The sequence below is a fragment of the Marmota marmota genome, unplaced genomic scaffold (assembly GCF_001458135.2).
Source record: "Marmota marmota marmota unplaced genomic scaffold, marMar, whole genome shotgun sequence".
In the NCBI taxonomy this organism is placed as follows: domain Eukaryota; kingdom Metazoa; phylum Chordata; class Mammalia; order Rodentia; family Sciuridae; genus Marmota; species Marmota marmota.
The window spans coordinates 42,189,691-42,211,696 of NW_025999853.1; the positions used below are offsets into that span (position 1 = coordinate 42,189,691).

The 22,006-nt window shown below is 37.4% G+C and overlaps 1 protein-coding gene across 3 annotated transcripts in view; it reads right to left on the reverse strand.

Moving 5' to 3' along the window:
* Window positions 1–22,006, reverse strand: part of Tbc1d30 (TBC1 domain family member 30) — an 87,558-nt gene that overhangs the window by 63,712 nt on the left and 1,840 nt on the right. For 2 of the 3 annotated variants that reach the window (XM_048805743.1, XM_048805747.1), the window contains exon 2: window positions 19,286–19,450. In XM_048805743.1, the coding sequence (XP_048661700.1) occupies window positions 19,286–19,450 (165 nt within the window). Of the gene's footprint in view, window positions 1–18,651; window positions 18,674–19,285; window positions 19,451–22,006 lie in introns of those variants that run through there. The other variant, XM_048805746.1, reaches the window with a different exon arrangement.

Consider the following 22,006-nt stretch of genomic DNA (forward strand, 5'->3'; position numbering starts at 1 on the left):
CAAAAATACCCAGAGGCTCAGAAAAACCCTCCTGCAGTTTGCAGGGGATCCAGAGTTAGATGCACATCTACCATTGAGTATGCAAAGTTTGCAAGGCTATAAGGAGATATTCTACAAAGACAATATATCTGGAATTGGCCTGTCTTTAATATTATTCTTATGTGCCTGGGACATACATTTTCTAAGTCTTTTAAGAAATTTTTTTTTATTTTTTATTCTTTTTTTCTGTAGTAAGGATTGAACCCAGGGACACTTAACCACTGGGCCACATCTCCAGTCCTTTTTATTTTTTGAGAAAGAGTCTCACTAAGTTGCTTAGGGCCTCACTAAATTGCTGAGATTGGCCTTGAACTTTCGATTCTCCTGACTTAGCCTCCCAAGTCACTGAGATTACAGGTATGCACCACCATGCCCAGATTTTAGGGTTTATTTCTACCTGAAATGCTATAACCTCATTTTCCCCATGCTTATGTAAAGATTATACTGATGTTATCATCAATAAATGTTTCCTGGATAATAGCCATACCTCAAATTGCATCTAGTCTATCTAGGAAAGTAGTTCATACATACTAGTGTCCTATGTTCCCTAGAAAGTTACACTAGATTAATTCTAGGGGGTTTCCTTTAGTTCCAAAATTCTAAGATAATTCCACAAAATTCTTACATGTTTACAAACTAGGATGTTCCAGTCTCAGCAGAGCCCTGGTGCTCCTTCCTAATCAAGCCCTTAGCCATTTATGAAAGTGGTGATTCCAAATATACACTGTTGATCTTAAGCTCTGTACCTACCTTGGCCTCTTACTTCCATGACCAAGTCACTTGCTTCACGTGTGCTTTCACATGCATACACATACACACACACACACACACACACACACACACACACAGCATCTCTGATACAACATCTTCATTTATCCACCCACCCAACTAACCATCCACCTCCCACACATTCAATGAGCCCATCTGTAATGCTAAGCTTTGTAATAAATGCTAAGGATGAATGGCCTAGTCTCTTTCCTAGAAGATCTATGTCTAATGCAGGGAGGAAGTAGAAGATGCATAAACTATTACTGGAGCTTTAATAGAAGAAAGTATAGCAAATGATAGACTCTAGAAGAAGAAAGTAATCAGTTCTAACCACCAAGGGGCAGATGGGAATCTAAACCAGGAAGCCTAATTTTCATCCCATCTCATTCCCAATGAACTTCAACATGACTACAATACCCTTGCTAGATAAGTCAAATGTAATGCAGCCTCTTTCCCAGTCACTTGAATGAAGCAAAAAGCCCACTATCATTGCTTTAAAAAGGCAAAAAAAAAAAAAAAAGGTCCTGTTCCCTTTCAGTCTTTGTCCTGTTTGACTTGTCTGTATAACTGTGTGTGTGTACACATGCATGTGTTCTTGAGAACTGTTCTAGAGAAGTTAAACCTGCATCTCCTTTAAACTCTACCTCTGGCCTCTGGCCTCACTCTTGACACTGCACTCTCTATTGGCTTTTTTACCTCCAGGGTTCTGTCTTCCACATTTTCCCCTAGCAGTCCCAGTGGTCTCTCCTGAGGGATCTCAGCTGCCCATATATACTGGTGCCTCCCACCACCCAGATCCTCCTCTTCCTACAATCCAATTGAATCAATTGGATTGAATCCTATTGAATCACCATCCTAAGTAGCCTGGTGCCTTTCCTCCATACCCAGTACTCCCTTCCCCATCTACTCTATTGTTCTAGTGCACTGGCCTCCTCCTGATAGTCCATGTGTCCACTCACCCTCTCCAGCCTGTCCTCACTACCACCAAAATGACCTCTGAAACATGAAAATCCAATCCTGAGCTCTTATTGCTGCTACAGGCAGAATCTCAACTCTTTTCAATTTCTGCCACTTCCCTCTACCCTCCAGTTTTATACCCAGCAAGAGTAGATTACTAAGAGTAGAACCAACACCTGATGCTCACTCTGCCTTTGGGCTGCTTTCTCTGACTCGAATGCTCCCTCCCTGTGCACATGACACATTTCCATCCTTCTTTTCAGTCCCCCTCAACATTCCCTCATGCCTCACAGACTTTGGTGTTTCCACCTTTGCTTCTCTGGCTTTTCATACACACAGGGCCTCCATCCATACAGAATATGGATCCCCTAAACATATTTACACGCCCCATTCCAAACTGAATCACATAAAGGAGAAGCAACTCCCTTGCATGTTATGGGAGAAAAGTAAGCGGTCCTTTCCCAAAGATCTAAAAATCATAAAATCCCTAATTACATGTTATTTGACATCTCCACTTTAAATAATCCCACCTGACCAATTTTATTTTAATGTGAGAAGCCCCAGTAACCTTCATAAATGACTTTTTAAAAGGCAAGTAGACAAATACTGATGGAAAACACAGCCTGAAAACCTCCCCAATAATTACAGTAAAGAATGTAGCCAGGCAATGCCTTAAACATTGTATACACTTTAACTCACTCAATTCTCACGATGACCCCAAGAAGTGAGTATCATCATCACCCCCTTTCATAAGAAACTGAAATACAGAGGGATAAGGAACTTGCATGAGATTGTACAGCTAGTCAGTGGCAGAGCTGGCTTCAAGCCCAGGTGAGATGGTTCCGGAGTCCCTTGTTCCTGACCAATGCAGCCTTCTTGTGTCCCATCAATTCTCCAAGGGCACACCCCCGGAAGCCCAGACTCCTCTCCCTGACTTCTCCCTTATTTCTCCATTCCTGCTCTTAGAGAAGGGACCTAATGCCAGCCTGGCAGATGTGGAAAATGGTCTATTGCCCAAAAAGTGGTCCCAAAGAAAGAGGACCGAATAGAAAAGAGGAACCATAAACACAAGAACATTTTGGACTTTGATTCCATCTTTCTGCAGCTCGTCCACAGAACAACTCTCTTTGATAATTCAACAAACTTCTCACTTTTTTTTTCTCCTCAGTAGGAAGACCTTCAGGAAATCTAATGCTAAGTAGTTCTTGACTCTTGAGAATATAAAAATCATTTTTGACTTGCCTGAAATTCCCTTGCACCTCCTCCTAAGCATTTTTCCACAAATTTCATAAAAGTATATAGTTTTATCTTGAAACATTTAATGACTCATTGGCATTTCAGGCTCAAATAGTGTGTAGTTAAGACCCCTGTTTGTTAGCCAATCATATTGGAAATGTAGATCTGAAATATTTGAGTGTCAACACATACTTTGTGAAAAATGGGAGTTGTCCAAAAAAATCAATTTTAGGGCTGGGGGACATAGCTCAGTTGGTAGAGTGCTTGCTTCGCATGCCCAAGGCCCTAGGTTCAATCCCCATCACCACAAAAGAAAAAAAAAAATCAATTTAAATTTTTACTGGACCACCATTACACCAAAAATCTTATTGCAAAATTTAGGTTTGCTTCCCTGCATCTTCATTTTTTCTGAAAGGTCACTAGAGATATAGCATATTTCACCTCAGCATCTAGCAGGTACCCAGTGTAGAACTTCTTTGAATTTATAACTAAGTACAGATATACATTTAACAATTCAAAGTACTTTCAATTCTGTCTTCAAAACATTCCTGAGATAAGTAGGACCAATATTATAGTCCATTTTTCAGGTAAACAGAGGCATGGAAAAATGGAATAGTAGTTGAATGTGTAGATAAGATTTTAGTGTTTGGTTTTAGAAGAAAGATAAATCGGCATGTTTTTATGCTGATCCAATGAACCAGTAGAGATGGAAAAACAGATAAAAGGTGAGAGAAAAGAAGCACAGAGATTCCTTAAATAGAAAAGAGAAGATGGATCTAATGTACCCAAGGGCTCTGAGCAATTCATCTTGAGTAACAGCAGGAACACTATCCACACAAAGGTAGAAACATGAGGCATTCATTTTGATTGCTTATATTTTTTCTGCTGAAATACAAAGTGAAATCATCAGTTATGAGGAGCAGGAATGGAATATAAAAAGGAAGAAGGGGAGTTTGAATGGGCTAGGGAAATACAATAGGATTTCTGGAAGCACCCTGGGTATCCATGATGAGGTTGGCAGTCTTGCATCAGAAGACAGCATCGTTGGCATACGATGTTTCTCCAGTCAGTCAGCTGTGTTGGTGCACACAGAATGAAGAGAGATTTGAATTTAATCGGGGCTGGAGTTTTGTCAGGGGTGAGTGACAAACATAGAGTGGGACAAATGAGTTACGTTTTTATGCACATGAATCATGATAAAGACAACCATAAACTCTAAGCAAAGTTACCAGGGAACCAAGCAATGGCTTTTCATTGCTGATTACACATTAAGTCCAATGTGCTGTACAAGATGATAGAATAGGCGTAGAAGCCATCATCCCTATCTTCAGGGAGCTGTCAATATTAGGGAATAGCTCACTAATTCCCAAACTTTTCTGCACACTAGAATAGCCCAGGGAGTTTTAAAATCACCATGTTCAGATCATACTCCATGCCAACTAGATCTGAATATCTGGGAGTGGGAACCAGGCATTAGAATTTTTTAAAGATCCTCAAGTAACTCCAATAGGCAGCAAAGTTTAGGAACACTGGAACAGTCTATTTCTTTGCGAAGGAGAATGGTATTTGGAGATGTAAGTAAAATTGCTAAAATTAAGCATTCTGTGTCACATAGATTGTTATATTTTGCTATTGATTTACTATCTAGCATAAGAAAATTTCAGTTAATTGCTTTAGAAAATAAGAGTCCATTCTTTGGGGAAAAAAGATTTAAGCTAATCTTGCATTCATACTTAGGATAAAAGACACTTCAAACTGTGAGATATTTATCTTGCTATGTTTCTCATTACTGTATTCCCAACACATGTACTCTCATGTCTGGTAAATTGTAAAATAATTTGTTGAATGAATAATGGTTTTGAAGCATATATCCTGAAAACACAGTTTAATGGAAGTACTTCCTTTTAAATATAAAATATGACAAAATATTCCACTTTTAGAAGTATTTTCATATAACTAAATGCAAAAATAATCACAGTACATGTTTATATATACATATATACACATATTTTATATATATACACACATTATATACATATATACAAACATTATATATATACACGCATTATATATACACACGCATTATATATATACACACACATTATATATACTCACACATTATAAATACACATATTTTATATATATACGCATTTATATATACACATTATATAAACACACACATATATATACACACATATATATACACATACACACATTTTATATATATTTGTGTGTGTGTGTGTGTGTAAAGGTACTTCTAAAAAGGATTATTTCTTTCATATGAAGTCTATCCTAGTCTGTATTATTTTTTGGTTTATGGATTGTCTTTTCCTGCTGGGTGAGACACTATAAAGAACATAAACTTTGATACTGTTGTAAAAGCTTTAGGGAAAGAGAGTGCCCCCTGCTGGCTATAACTGAGCAAGGACACCAAGTCAGCGAGTCCTGGCTGAGTCCACCAACCAGCCTAGTGAGTTGCACCAACAGCCCTATTTCCACACCTCACTGTGCTCAACCAAGGCTCTGTGGGGTGAACCAAAATTACTTTTTAAGTCCGTTCTACTTCTAACCTATCATGATGAGATTCATAAATATTCTTTTTTTTCTAAAAATCAGTTCCCTTTTTAATGAGGTCAAAGAAATATCTACTCTTTGTTTCAAAACCTCAGGAATCTCTCAGGACTTAGAGGTTCAAAAGCAATTATGGCATTCTCAAATGTCACACAAATCTTCAGTATATATAATAAGTTAATTATAACAAAATGGAAAAAGAACTTAGCTATAAAACACTAAATAGTTGTTTTATTTTTTTAACTATTGCTAAAATATATTGTAAAAAAATTTAGTCAATTTTTTTCACCTAGTCATATTCTTATTAACTTATTTCAGGGTAGACCAAGCTGCTAATTATGTGTTAAAAACATACCTAAGGTCTGGAGATGTAGCTCAGAGGCAGAGTACTTGCTTTAGCACACAAAAGGCTCTAGGTTTGATCACCAGAACACAAAACAGATTTCTAATTAAAAAAAAAAAAATTTATAATTGTTATCAGTATTAACAAGCTTGTGATAGAATTCACAGTTCTGCAGTTAAGTTCCAAACTGAGACAAATCTACTTTGATCTAAGTTCTGACTTATTTTTATCTATCAAAACAAATGAGCTTATAAAAAAAGAAATTATACACATCTGGTTAGGACAGCAGAAGCAAGAGGGAGTGCATATAACTTTTGACTCCAGCAAAACCACACTAAAAATACAGTAAAAAGAGTTTTTTTAATTTTTTTTTAATCAGAACCTGCAGGGACTAGAGGGAAAGGGAGCAGAGAGAACAGCAATGGATTTTTTTTTCCTACATATCTGACAGGTTTGAGGTTGGGTTTTTAAATTATTTCCAACTCTACCACTCTTAAAAGCAGTGTTTGGGTAAGAGATGTAGCTCAGTGGTATGGCACTGACCAAGCATGCCTGAAGTCCTGGGCTTAATCTCTAGCATGCAAAAAAAAAAAAAAAAAAACAAGGATCAATGAACTTTCTTGAAAGAGATCTTTTCACATATCCTCAATTTTTTTTTTCCCCAAGGAGAAATGTTTAGAAGCAGGATGGTTAAATCAGAGGATAAAGCAAAGCTGTAATTCAACCAGGTGAGCCCTCATCCAAAGCACTTTTTTTTCTTTTCTGTTTTTTGTCTGTTTGTTTATTTTGATACTGGAAATTGAACTCAGGGGCGCTTAACCACTGAGCCATATTCCCAGCCCTTTTTTATGTTTTATTTAGAGGCAGGGTCTCACAGTTGCTTAAGGCCTTACTAAGTTGCTGAGGCTGGCTTTGAACTAGCAATCCTCCTGCCTCAGCCTCCTGAGCTGCTGGGATAGCAATGGATTTTTGAAGCCAGAAAAGCATACAGATAAGCAGAAATAGACTCAGCAGATCCTAGAGAACCACATCCCAAACTCACTGAAGAAAGCTGAGATCCAACCTAAGTTATGACACATGTTCCACAAAGACTCAATGACTGGCAGCCAGTTCTCCAGGAAATTTGATAAGAAGAATGGGGAGAAAGCTGTGGAGTAGTTGGATTCCCACTTCCTTTCTTCTACTTTCAAGGCAAGGCACCCACTCCTCTTCTATCACTGCAAAAGTTTCATTTCTGTATGGGTTTAAGGAGAGTCCTTGGATAAGCAGCTGAGGACGAGTACTCTGATACCATGAGCTAGATATTTTGGATTTCCTCCATGGATTCTGGTTCATAACTCCCACAGTCCTTATTATTTCCTAATGACTAGAACAATAAAGTTAAAGTACTTTGTCCCTGATTTCTTTGGGGGGTGGGGATTGAACACAGGGGCACTCAATCACTGAGCCACATCCCCAGCCCTATTTTGTATTTTATTTAGAGACAGGGTCTCACTGAGTTGCTTAGATCTCACTTTTGCTGAGGCTGGCTTTGAGCTGGCAATCTTCCTGCCTCAACCTCCCAAGCAACTGGGATGATAGGCATGCACCGCCACGCCTGGCTTGTCCCTGGTCTCTAAAGCAGCTTCAGAACATCTTCGGAGTGATAAAGGTCAAAGAAAATCTTTTGCTATAATGTTGAGGGACTTTGGGCCTCAGAAGCAGCTTCAGAAAGCAAAAATCTTTCTCTCTGACCTCCTGATCTTCTACCTGCGCCTTTTTGTCCCCAAGGCAGCCATAAAAACTGAAAATATTGTCTTCTCCCACGTTACTGTTTTGGAGCTGGCAATGAAAAAAAAAAAAATTCTCTGACTTACCTTGTGTGACAGTAGATCATAAGACCCCCACTTGGAAAGGGGTCCTGCCCAGCTCCTGGGAGAAACACATGCTACACAGAGCCAAGAATCAGGCCTTGCTGGGTCTCCCCACTCAGTTATTGGCATTTGGTCATACCCCTTTTGTCCCACTGTATTTCTACATGGTTGTTCATGCTTATATATGCAACGGAGTCTCCACTAAAAAAAAAGACGGAGAGCCTCAGGATAGTTGAACATATGCAGGTTCCTGGAGGCTGGCGTGTCTGCAGAGAACAGGAGCTCTGTGCCCCTCTCCACGGCTTGCCCTCTGCATCTCTTTATCTGTATCCTTCATAATATCCTTTATAATAAATTAGCAAAGAAAAGTGCCTCCCTTGGTTCTATGAGCTGTTCTACTAAATTAATTAAACACAAGGAGGGGTCTGTTGGAACCCCAATTGTAGCCAATTTGTCAACAGCACATGTAAAACAACCTGGGACTTGTGACTGGCATCTGAAAGCAGGAAGCAGTCTTGTGGACTGAGCTCTCAATCTGTTGGACCTGATACTACCTACTTGGAGACAGTGTCAAAACTGAATTGAATTAGAGGACATCCAGGTGTTGACCACTGCAGACTGACTGACTGCTTGTTGGTGGGAAGAAATCCCTGCACCTTTTGGGGTCACAGAAGTGATCTGTGTTGTGAGCATACAGTAGGAGAAACTAAGCTTGTTTTTCTCCTCTGTGTATGCAGTTCCTTACCTAAAACAGGGGACTTACTGACCATAGGCCTGCTGAATGCTAAATGCAGAGACTTACAGCTCTCTTCACTCCACTCAGTTCCCAGAATACCAGCAGCCACACTTTTGCCCACCATCCAGGAGGTCAGAACACTCTTTCTTCTCTGGGAAATCTGACCAGCCCCAGAAGGCGGGCCTGAAATACTCAACTAGGGGGTTCCATCCAGATATCCTTCAGTGGAACTCAAAGTCAATAATCCCTGCCAGGGAGCCCAGAGTTCAAGTCAGCTTTTTAGACTCCCACACTTCATATGAACACACAGCCAGGGATGACCAGACCTCTGAGAAAAGCTTCTAAATAAAATAGCAGTTTTGAAAGTTTCTTTCCTCCTTTATATTTTAGCTCCTCCAAAATGTTCTGTTCTTCTCTATTTTAGTCTCTATCACTGTGCTTAGAATGATAATATATTGTACCTATGAAATAAGAATATGGTGCCACATTTTTAAAAAATTCAAATAACAATCCCCCCCCAAAAAAAGTTTTCAATACAGGACTGAAAAATAAAGTTGAGGTAATAAGTTGACACAGTGAAGAAAAAAAGATGAAAAATAAGAACATTACAGAACTAATCCAGATGTGGTGACCACCAAATAGCAGAATCCCAGAAGGAGGAAAAAGAATAGAAGAAATGGTTCACAGAAAACTACCTGATTGAAAGAACCTGTCTAGGCTAGTGAAAATGACCTATATGAGTGCAAGTAGACCTACACCAACCAACAGGACTATGAACTCTGAGAACAAGAGAAGACTCTACAAGCTTTCAAGGGAAAAGTAAGCAGTCAAGTACAATGGGTCAGGAATCGGAAAGGCTTCCAGCTTCCCAAGATCAACACTGGAAGTGAGAAGGCAATAAAGCAAGCCTAGAACCATCCATCAAAATGCAGCAATAATAAAGCCATTTTCATTCATGCACGGCCCCAAAAAATTTATGTCACATGGAATACAGGAAACGAGATCTGACACGGGGGTGAGGGTAGGGAGCTTCCACTGAAAGAGTGAGGGGGGAGCCCAGATGAAAGCTGTGTGCAGGACAGTGCAAACCAGTACAGCCTGGAGCAGTGTGGCTCAGGGGACAGTTGTGTGGAAGGGAGTCAACACAAGATGTTTCCTGCCATTGGATCATCTTCTAACTCACAGGCAGAATGCCCAGGGGAGCTGGTCCAATTCTCACCTGTACATGTTTATTTTACAATGTGCTAATGAAACCTGCTTTTCCCTCCATTCCCACAGAAGTACTTTGACCTGCTTCTAAGAGCAGGAGGAAGTGAGGCTGTGGTGAGCTTCGAATCAAAAATAAAAAGCAAGTCACACCCCAGCCCAGCTGATTATTCAGCAGCTGGTCCACATGACAGCCTGACAGATGTCACAGGACTCGTTTATAACCTTGCCATCTGACTTCCCCAGAAAGGACTCCTGTGAATTCTCAGGGGAAGTCAAGCCTAGACAGGGGCCCCAGCTTTACCTTCTGGAAGCTTCTATCTAAGACAGCAAGAACATTACCCTCTACACAACTAGACTTGGGCTTGCTACTCAATTTTTCAGAACCAAATGTTGCTTGGGAACATACAAAACAAGTGAGGAAAGTATAAAGAAAGCAAGGAAATGGTTAACACAAACGTGGGGGAGAGATTTCACCCAGGGAACAGCACGCAGGGGCTGTCTCTTCATTGTGCGATAATATCTGTTACTCAAGCTTGATAAGTAAATATCACCATACACAGGCCTCTTTATTCTTCTTTTTACTTTTTTTTTTGAACCAGGAATTTAACCCAGAAGTGCCCAATCACTGAGCCACATCCCCAGTTTTGTTTTCAGACAAGGTCTCACGAAGTTGCTGAAGCTATTTTGAACTTGAGATCCTCCTGCCTCAGCCTCCCGAGTTGCTGGGATTACAGGCGAGCATGTGTGCCACCATGCCCGGCTATTTATTCTTTTTTCTTAAGTTTTTTTTTTTTTTTTTAATGGATGGACACTATCCCTTTGTTTATTTTTATGTAGTACTAAGGATTGAACCTAATGCCTCACATATACTGGGCAAGCACTCTGCCACTAAGCTACAATCCCAACACACGCCTATTTATTCTTTAAAATAAAATGCAGGGGCTGGGGTTGTGGCTTAGTGGTAGAGCGCCCGCCTACTGCATGCGAGGCGCTGGGTTCGATCTCAGCACCACATAAAAATAAATAAATAAAATAAAGGTATTGTGTCCAACTACAACTAAAAAAAATAGTTTAAAAAATGCATATATTAGGGCTGGGGTTGTGGCTCAGTGGCACAGCACTTGCCTCACACATGTGAGGCACTGGGTTCAGTCCTTAAAAAAATTTTTAATGCATATATTAAATAATTTTCCTTATGATGATACATTCTATAATAAAAGATATTTTAAAGGAACAAAAATAAATCTGTGTGTGTGTGTGTGTGTGTGCGCGCGCGCGCGCGCACGCGCACGCTGGGAACTGAACCCAGAACTTCATACACCTTCATACACTGAGCTACACCTCTAGCCCTCTTAATATTCTTAAGGGGGGGGGGTTGTGGCTCAGTGGTACAGTGCTCACCTATCTTGTGTGAGGCACTGGGTTCAATTCTCAGCACCACAAAAAAATAAAGGTCCATTGACAACTAAAAAAATGTTTTTAAAAATATTCTTGGGGCTGGGGATATGGCTTAAGTAGTAGCGTGCTCGCCTGGCATACATGAGGCACTGGGTTCAATCCTCAGCACCACATAAAAATAAAGATATTATGTCCACCTAAAGCTAAAAAATAAATATTTAAAAAATATATTCTTAAAAATCTTATGCCTACAAAGGTGAAAAGTTATATGAAATGGAAAATTCTACATAGTTTACCAAAGCTAATATAAGAAGAAATAGAAAATATAAATCACTCTATAATTATTTTAAAAGTTACATTCATAGTTACAAATCTTTCTATAAAGAAAATTTCAGGTCCAAATGTGTTTACCAATGAATTCAATCAAATATCTGTGAAAGAGATAATACCAGTCTTACACAATCTCTTCCAGAGAATAGAAAGGCAAACTAACTTTTTCTTTCTCTCAAAATCTGATAAGAACATTACAAGAATGAGAATTATAAGTCAGTCTCATTCATGAACATACATAGATGCAAACATTATAACCAAAGAATTAGCAAACCAAACCCACCCAATTTATATATAAAGAATACATCAGGACCAGGTTAGGATTTTTCCAGAAATGAAAGATTTCTTTAACATTCAACAGAATTCATAAAATTCAACATGTCATTTCAATACAGTAGATAAAATGTGATGAAATTCAGCATCTTAGCAAATTGGACAAAATGATGTCCTTAATTTAATAAAAGAGTTATACAGAAAACTTTCACAAGCATTGTACTAATTGGTGAAATGAAAAGAAAGCTTTCCTTCTGAGGTTTAACACAAGGAGAAAATGTCTACCATATTATCATTATTGCTATTTGATATTCTACTGAAAGCCCCAGACAGCGCACAAGGCAAAAAAAAAAAAAAAGAAACGAGGGTCTGGGGTTGTAGCTCAGTGGTGGAGCACTTGCCTAGCACATGTGAGGCACTGGGTTTGATCCTCAGCACAACCTAAAAATAAGTAAATAAAATGAAGGTTTAAAAACCACAGTAGTCACATAAGATAAAAATACAAATTAATTTACAGAAATATTATTGGAATCAACAAAAGAAAAAGACTACCAGATACCACCAAGTCAGTATACAGAAAACTATATTTGTACAAACCAGCAAAAGTAAAAAAGTGAATTTTTTAAGACTACAATTTAAAATAGTGTCAAGAAACATCAACTAAAGAATAAATTTAAAGACATATCTTTATAGACACTAGAAACAGAAAACTATAGAATACTAATAAAATAAAGTTTAAAATACTGTTAGAGGGATGTGCCATATTTATGGATTGAAAGATCCAACATTGTAAAGATGACAATTTTCCCCGAAGAGTCAAGAATAACCAAAACAGTCTTGAAGATGAACAAGGTATAAAGACATATGTTTTCAGATATTAAGGCTATTATAAAATACAATATTGAAAATAAGTGTTTTATTGGCTCAGGGAAAAACAATTAAAAAAAAAAAAAGCAAAACAAGAACCCACAAGCAGATCCGTGCACATACAGAAACCTTTTTTTACACAAAAATGACATCACAGAGTCATGTTAAAAGATGTTATCTTCAGTACACAAGGCTGGGTCCCTTAAATATCCAAATGGACACATATGAATTGGACTCCTATGTCACATCACAGAAATAAAATTTACCAGTTCTAGGGGCAGTTAGATCTCTATTTGAAAACAAAATAGGAAAGCTTCTAAGCTGGGGGTGCAGGCTAGTGGTCAAGCACCTGCTTGGCATGCTTAAGGCTCTGGGTTCAATTCCCAGCACTGCAAAACATAAAATTAAATTAAAATAAAATAAAGCTTCTAGAGTTTGGGGTAAAATAAATAAATAAATAAATAAATAAATAAAGATTTCTTAAACTTCATGAAAAATCCACCAGCTGTAAATGCAGGACTGGCTATACAATTTGTGAAGCCACTTGTTCAAAAAATTGAGTGTTTCAAGACAGCAACAGCAAAGCTTTAAACCAAGTACAAGTCAGTGCTGATGATGGGACTCCATGGAGTGCACATGGAATCTGCCCGTAAACAGCTAAGACTCATAAATGGAACAATACAGAAATTAAGAACTACTGCTCACTAAATGACACAGAGTGAAAAGGCAGGCCAAAAGAAGCTGGACAAGATATTTTCAACATATATTTGACAAAAACTCATATTCAGAATATATAAAGAACTCCAACAAATCCATAAAATTTTAAAAAAGCAGAAAATTCTAGAGAGAAACAGGCACCTCACAAAAAAAGGGTATTCAAATAGTCAATAAACCACATTAGTAATCAGAAAAAAGAAAATTACACAGTCACCGCACATGCAATAAAACAGTTAAAATCCCAAAGACCATTAATAGCAAACCACTCCAAATCCACATGCTCCTCTTTTTTTCTTCTATAGCACTTATCACTTTCTTATATACATAAATAAGGAGTTATTCATTGATTCCTAGTGAGCATGGGTCCAGGAAGGTTGAGGAAAGCGAATTATGAGACTTTCTGGACCTGTGGAAAAAGAAATCTGTTCTTCCAGGTAGGGCTGCTGAACTGGAGCAGCTGCCGGCCGTGCTGGCCTTGTGTAGCACCCAGGCAAGCACAGCTAAGAGATGAAGTCATGTCCTCCAAGATTCTGTTTGAACAGCTAGACCCGATTTAACAACACCCAAAAGCACATCCCTGGACTTATACTTAAGTATGCCAATCAATTTCCTTTTTTAACTTAAATCAATTTGAGTTGTTATTTCTGTACGCACGACTGAAAGAAAATTCTTCAGTATTTCAATGCTACACTGAAACGAAATGGTTGACTGAAAAACAGTGCATTAGCCATTAAAAATTATGTTTATGAATAATTTATACCAATAGCATCAGTTTATGGTGTGTTACATGGAAAAGGTAGGACATAGAAATGTTATGTACTATCATGACTTTGGGAAAAGTGCATATTAAAAAAAAAACCCACTTGAATAAATATTCTAAAATATGAAGGGACTGTCTTTAGAAAATGATCTCTTTCCTCTTCTTTTTATATTTCTGTATGTTTGAAAGTCTCCACAAGTATATTAAATTTAACGCTTTTATTAAGATGTAATTCATTTACCATAAAATTAATCCTTTTTGACAATACATATATTGGTGATATTCACAAAGTAACCATCAACACTATCTAATTCCAGAAAAATTTCATCACCCCAATGAGAAATCTAGCTGGGTTGTTAAGCTTACAGGTGTAAGCTTAACAACTCAAGGGGCTAAAGTAGGAGGATTCCAAGTTCCAGGCCAGCCTCAGCAAATTAGCAACTTAGGGAGGCTCTAAGCAATTTAGCAAGACCCTGTTTCAGAATAAAAAATAAAAATGGAAGGGGCTGTAGCTCAGTGGTAAAGCAACCCAGGGTTAAATCGCCAGTACCAAAAAGAAAAAGAAAAAAAAAATCTATAACATTAGCAGTCACTCTCCATTCCACTCTGTTCCACCCTTTCCAACCCCTAGTAACCACTAATCTACTTTGTCTTACAGACTTGCCTACTCTGGTCATTTCAAATAGAATGTACAATATGTGGATTTATGTGTCTGGCTTCTTTCACTTAGATTAAAAAAATGTTTTTAAGGTTTATCCATGTTGTGACATACATTAGTACTTTCTTTATATGGCTTAGAAATATTCCATTGAATAGATATTACCACATTTTACTTACTCATTATCCACTGATAGACATTTGGGTTATTTCCACTTTGGGCTCTTATGAATAATAATAATATAACATTTGTGTGCAAGTTTTTGTGGGAACATGTTTCTTCAATTCTCTTCAGTAGATATGTAGGAATAGATTTTTGGTTGAGTATATTAATTTTATAATTTAAAAATACACACACAGAAAACTGATTTTTAGTGGAAAATGTTGACTTTCTGTGCCATCAAACTCGGGGCTGCACAAATACCATTTCCTTCTACAAAGGACAAATTATTATATCAGAGAAGACAGGCAGAAGAAAAGCAAAACAAAGATGGCCCTACCTGACAAGGCATGAGCCTCTGCCAGGCATTTATAATAGATAGTGAAATTTAGGATGCCAGCAAAGATGCATTAATACAATGGGGTTGTAAACTGTGTAAAATTCCTGTATTTATTGGCAAAGCTAGAACAAAGACAATATTTCTATGTATATTCACATTTTTTTCATGTTTTCTCTTACCACGATTTTCAAGAGCCAGCTACATTTTATTTTTTGGTTTAAAATACCATTTCACAAACTCAACCAGCATAAATTAAACATTTATTACACCAAGGCAGAAAATTGTAAAACAATGCAATGCTAATAATTAATATGATCTCCATCTACTTTCAGGAAAAACAGGTTAAGCTAACCACATAAAAATCTTAACATCAAAATTGTTCAGTAGAATCCATTTAAACAAGTAAAGATAAAGTACTTATTTCATATGCAAACTATGCTGAAGCAACACATTCTAACAAACCTGAACTCTTTATTGTGTCCTTTGCAAGTTACAAATTTCTTATAGTTCAGGAACATTCCAATAATATTATAGAGTTGATAGAGTTGTCTATCTAATTGCTAAGAAAAAACTAGAAAATTCTATATCACAGTTCATGGTTAGAAAGTGTGGACTTGTGAGACTTTTTTTTTTCCTTTTTCTTTCTTTCCACATTACTTTTTTTTAATATTTATTTTTTAGTTGTAGTTGGACACAATACACTTATTTTATTTATGTGTATGTGGTGCTGAGGATTGAACCCAGGGCCTTGCACAAGCACTCTACCGCTGAGCCACAACCTCAGCCCCTTTCCACATTACTTTTGAGACTTTACCTTCAAATTCTTTCTCACTCCCTTATTAGCTATGTGACCTTAGGCAAATTACTTAAACTTTCTGAATCTCAGTGTCCTAATAAAATGTGCATAAAGATACATGCTTTTAGCTGGGTGCGGTAGCCCAGACCTGTAATCCCCACAGCTCCAGAGGCTGAGACGGGAAGATCATGAGTTAAACGCCAGTCTCAACTCAGTGAGGCCCTGTCTCTAAATAAAATATAAAAAAGGGATGGGGATGTGGCTCAGTGGTTAAGTGCCCCTGTGTTCAATCCCTGGCACAAAAAGAAACAAACAAACAAGAAAAAAACATGCTTTTGGAGTCTCAATAAGAAAAAAAAAAAAAAGCAATAATTTGGCACAAAGCATGTATTCAATAAATAACAGCTGCTGTTGTTCTTTTAAATCTTATTTTAAATATTAAGTTGTTTATGCCAATAATTTTCCTTAGATGAATATAGGGGGAGAAATGTGCTCTTCTATAAGACAAATATTGATGTTGCTTTTTTTTTATGTCGACCCCAGTTTTAAAACAAAGAGATGCTAGCTACCACGAGGCGTGGCATAAGAAACCATAAAGTCTAAGCAGTTATATCATTTGTGTTAGAAATAAAAATGATCTAGTCATTTTGATCATGATGCACATTTACTCCTGATTCTTGTTTCAAAATTATTATGTTCTCTTTGATGTATTAATGAGAAATAACCCATTATGTAGCATTCTATGGTAGGGGGAAAAAAATCACTTTTGCGAAGATTTATAAGCATCAAATCCATATGCAGGCAGAAATGGAAATTACCTGGACTTTTGCATGTTGAATACATATAAGTTAACATAACATGTTCTATCTGAATTCATCACTGTCAACCACTACAAAATGAAAGTTCAGTTATTCGATGTATGGTGAAATCTCAGCTTTTTAGAACTCTAGTTAAATGTATTTATTATTAATTGATGTTCAGGGAAGAGGTAAAATGTGCAACTACTGGAATTAAGCATTTAGTCACAAAACATCTAACCTCTGGAGTTCTAAAATTGATAAATAACCATTTAGTCAAAATTTTAACTGGCTACATCATAGTGCAGTACCATACTATGACAATAATTTTAATGTAGTTATTGGTTAATAAAAAACACTGTTCTAGGGCTGGGGATGTGGCTCAAGCGGTAGCGAGCCCGCCTGGCATGCGTGCGGCCGGGGTTCGATCCTCAGCACCACATACAAACAAAAATGTTGTGTCCGCCGAAAACTAGAAAATAAATATTGAAGAATTCTCTCCCTCTCTCTCTCACACACTCTCTTTATAAAAAAAAAAAACACTGTTCTATTTAATAGTCATATTACCAAGGTGAGAAGTAAGCTTTCAAGGAAGGCAGCCAGATAACTCCATATTCTCTGAAACGCAAAACTCTGGCTGAAATTGAAGAGACAAACTCTGAAATACATAGGAAGGATGCATTCACAGATTCACAAATTAGGTTGGATACTTGTGGGCACATTTGCCATAAAAAGACATAACTGCCAGTCCTTCTATCAATCAAGTAATTTAAATTCCACATGATTATTAGTCCCTAGTAACTACCAATACAGTCCACCCATTCATGACCTTGTCTAATGTTCCTCTCTGTGTGCTGACACCTGATCCATCTTTTCTTAGACTTTACTACACACTAAAACTCCGTGTATTGCTAGGCACAGTGGCTCATTCTTATAATTGGGAGGCTGAGGAGGATTATTGAAAGTTCAAGGTCAGTCTGGGTAACTTCATGGGATCACATTTCAAAGTTAATTTAAAAAAATAAGGTCTGGGTATATAGCTTAGTGGTAGAACACTTGCCTAGCATGTTCGAAGTTTTGGAGTCAATCCTTAGAGGGAGGAGGAATGCAGGGGGGACATCCATACATTTACCCTTTTATGCCTTTAACTTCTGGTACAAACAACAATAGGTACACAAACACACAATTAAAAGGAGAAAGTCAAAATCACAGTATCTTATAACAAAAGGGAAAAATAATTTTTACTTGACACTTTTGAATCGATCAGAATCCATGAAAAACTACCATATACTTATAACATGCCAATTTGTTATAGGTTGATACAGATGCATGCACACGTGCACATAACCTCCCCCACCACCACACACATGCCCTTCTTCCTGCTCTAGCCATTTCATTAAAATGCCTGACTCAGAGAAAGCCCTGTTCGGTTCCAATCTTGTCGATCACATTCCTACTTAGTATAGTCCATAGCGGCATCATTATGATAACCAAGTGGCATTCTGTTTAACACACATTAAGTGAAACCTTTATAGTTTGGGGGACAATAAGCAGCAATATAATCAAAAGACAAACAAGAAAACACAGGATTTTCTTTTAGTGATAAATATGACAATGGTATTTAAGCCATTAATTTTTTTATCTGAAACTAATCAAGCCCTAAAAATTGCTTCATTAAAAAAAAAACATTAATTTAGAATATTTTTTAAATCTCTAGGATGTGCTATTTTGCATATAAAATGTGATAGAATAAACAAGCAAGAAAAGGCAATTTTCACATGCACCTGAAAAATCGCCACAGGCATTTTATCAAAACACACTATCAGTGCCTATATTTACCATACCTGAACATACTGTTCTGCCATGCTGCATGTTAACAAAAAAATGCAAAACAAAAACAGGGACATGTTAGCAGAGTAAAATGTAAAACTATCGCATGGAATATTATAAAATTAATTCACAAGCTTTCATATCTAGTATTACTATGGATCAGATAATTCAACTATTTTTAACTCAATTAACATGCCATGAAGCTATAAGTCATAAGGGGATTACCCAAGAGACCGGTTTCATTTGTTAAAATGCTTTGTTCTTTTCAGATTTCAGAGCAAGTTGTAAGATCCTGTTACAAGAGTTTCCTTGTTTAGGTCAATTGTCTAATTCACTTATTGGAGCAATACAGAGATGAAGAGAACAAGGACATGGCTTTTAGTTTATGTCTACTTGAAAAACAAAGATTTTTGTCATTATTTAGCATCCAGTAAAAATAACCATTGTCAAAGTGAAGCACTACCTCAAGTCTGGAATAATAAAACTAAGGTAACATTAGGCATGAAGTATTCATTTGAACTGAAAAACAACAACAAAAAAAAAAAAGCTGAGTTATTCATGGTTCTTGGTTCCAGAGTATGAACACCCCTGCAGAATTTTTCAAAATATTCAAAAACACAATGCTTATTGCCCCTCTCCAGTACTTACTTCTCTTCTGAGACACAGCCTGCAGGCAGGCAGTCACAATATCACAGTTCCTCTGTAGTTTATGCAAAAGCCTATCTTTCTGCTTCAGCTGCCGAAGTAACTTGGCCGACTGAATGCCAATTCTGTACTTGAGCTCCTGAAGGATCGTCTTCAATTCATTATGGTCTATAAAGAAAGAAAAATAGAAAGAACAATAAATACCTTGAGAGGAATATAAATTTCAATGTGATACTGGTCAACAGATAAATATCTAGAACATTCATTTAAGCCAACCAATTCTAGGTTCTTCCCAATATTACATACATGCATTCATCTAAGACATTCCTCAAAAAAGCCACTTATTCATCTCCTGTTCTATTCATGAGGTAAATGCTGTGAATTTAACCCTTGAGGCTACTGTAGCATATAAGCAATGATTCTTGTTTTTATCATTCCTGGTTCTGGTTGCTTCTGAAATCTGGCATGTACTTTTCTTATTTCTTTCTCTTTTGGGGAGAAGGGGTACTAGGCGTTGAACCCAAGGGTGCTTAACTATTGAGTCAAATCCCCAGCCCTTTTTAAATTTTATTTAGAGACAGGGTCTCATTAAGTTGCTTGCTTAGGGCCGGGCATGGTGGCACAGGCCTGTAATCCCATTGGCTCAGGAGGCTGAGACAGGAGGATCTCGAGTTCACAGTCAGCCTCATCAACAGTAAGGTGCTAAGCAACTCAGTAAGACCCTGTCTCTAAATAAAATACAAAATAGGGCTAGGGTTGAGGATGTGGCTCAGTGGTTGAGTGTCCCCGAGTTCAATCACTGGCACCCCCCGCCCCCAAAAAAAGAAACATATTAAGTTGCTTAGGGCCTGGCTAAGTTGCTAAGGCTGGCTTTGAACCTGAAAACCTCCTGCCTCAGCCTCCCAAGCTACTGCACCGAGTTGGTATGTACATTTTTTGTATTATTAAAGTACTCAGGTGGTAAGCCTGTAAGATAAGTTAATCATTAATGTAAAAAACTAAAAAAGATTCTTAATAGCTGATTAAAATTTTCTTTTAAACTATTTATCCTTGTAAATTATCATCCTTCTAAATGATTTTCCCACATTTTGCAATGTAGAGGAATGTAGTAATACTGACTTTGTGTTACACAATCTTCAAACAGCCTATCAGGTATAATATTATAATATTTCATTTTTAGAGACTTGGTAAGTTTTCATATATAATAGAAAATATATTTCCTTTTAACAGATAAATTAGTATACATCTTTTTTTTTTTGTACCAGGGATTGAACTCACTCAGACACACTCAACCACTGAGTCACATCCCCAGCCCTATTTTGTATTTTATTTATTTTTTTAATTTTTATTAGTTATTGATGGAACTTTATGAATTTATTTGTTTATATGTGGTGCTGAGAATCAAACCCAGTGCCTCACACAAGTACTCTACCACTGAGCCACACCCCCTGCCCTATTTTGTATTTTATTTAGAGATAGGGTCTCACTGAGTTGCTTAGCCCCTCGATTTTTGCTGAAGCTGGCTTTGAACCCGCGATCCTCCTGCCTCAGCCTTCCAAAGTCTCCATTCTTAAAACTAACATTCACAAAAGCATGAGATAATGGGAAAACCCTATCTCATTCCCAGTAACTCCTAGGTATCTATGGCTCTGTCATTCTCTGAATTATATACACTGTTTATGAGAAGAATTTTCAGAGTTCAGTGTGGAAATGTCTTCTCCAATAATATCAGCCAGTATCAAAACATCCCAGGGACAGAAGTGGGTCTACATTTTTGAATGCCCTACACCAGCCACTGCCCCTTTCACAGTATTAAGTAACTGAGGAAAAACTGAGAAAACTGTCACCTGTGATCAATTTCCTCTCTAAGGAATTCTAGTGTATATGACAACAAAAATAATCTCTAGCACTCATTGAGCACTTTATGCATATTAACTTATGAAATTCTCACCACAGCCCTCTGACCCATTATTATTATCATCCTTATTTACAAAAAAAATGAAAGGTTAAACAGCTTGCCCAAGGTCACACAGCTAGTAAGGAACACTGGTGGGATATCAACCCAGGAGTGTAACTCCAAAGTTCATCCCTTTGACCATGGGAATACTGACAGTCCAGATTTCCTGAGAAACCATTTTGGTACCTCACCTAAAGAAAGAGCCACATGTTAAATATCAAAATAGGTGCTACATTCTCTTATTGAATGTAGAGTAGTTTATTCCTAATCCTTTTTATTTTTTATTTTGAGACAGTTTTATTTTTTATTTTGGCTAAGTTGCTTAGGACCTTGCTAAATTGCTAAGGCTGGCCTCAAACTTGTGATCCTCCTGCCTTAGCCTCCTGAGTCACTGGGATTACAGGCATGTGCTGCTTACTACTTGACCCTTAAAGAAAAATCACATGACTTAATAATTAGCATTATTTAAGCAAACAGCTGTATCCATCACCTGATTCTTAATCTAACATTCTAATGATGTTTATAGACCCTAACAATTGCTAATAAATAAGTCAGGATGGCGCCTGGCATTTTGCCAGAGGGAGTGGTTTGTAAAGTAACCCCAGAGAGCCATTAAGTGTGGAGATTCCTTATTGGTTGACTGCTGTATCTAGTTTATGTTAATTAAGATAAGCTGTGTGGAATGTATATATACCCCTCCTGTCCTACAATAAAAGGCTTCCACTCCTGCTGTATCAATGTACACAAGTTGCTCGTCACCCCCCCCA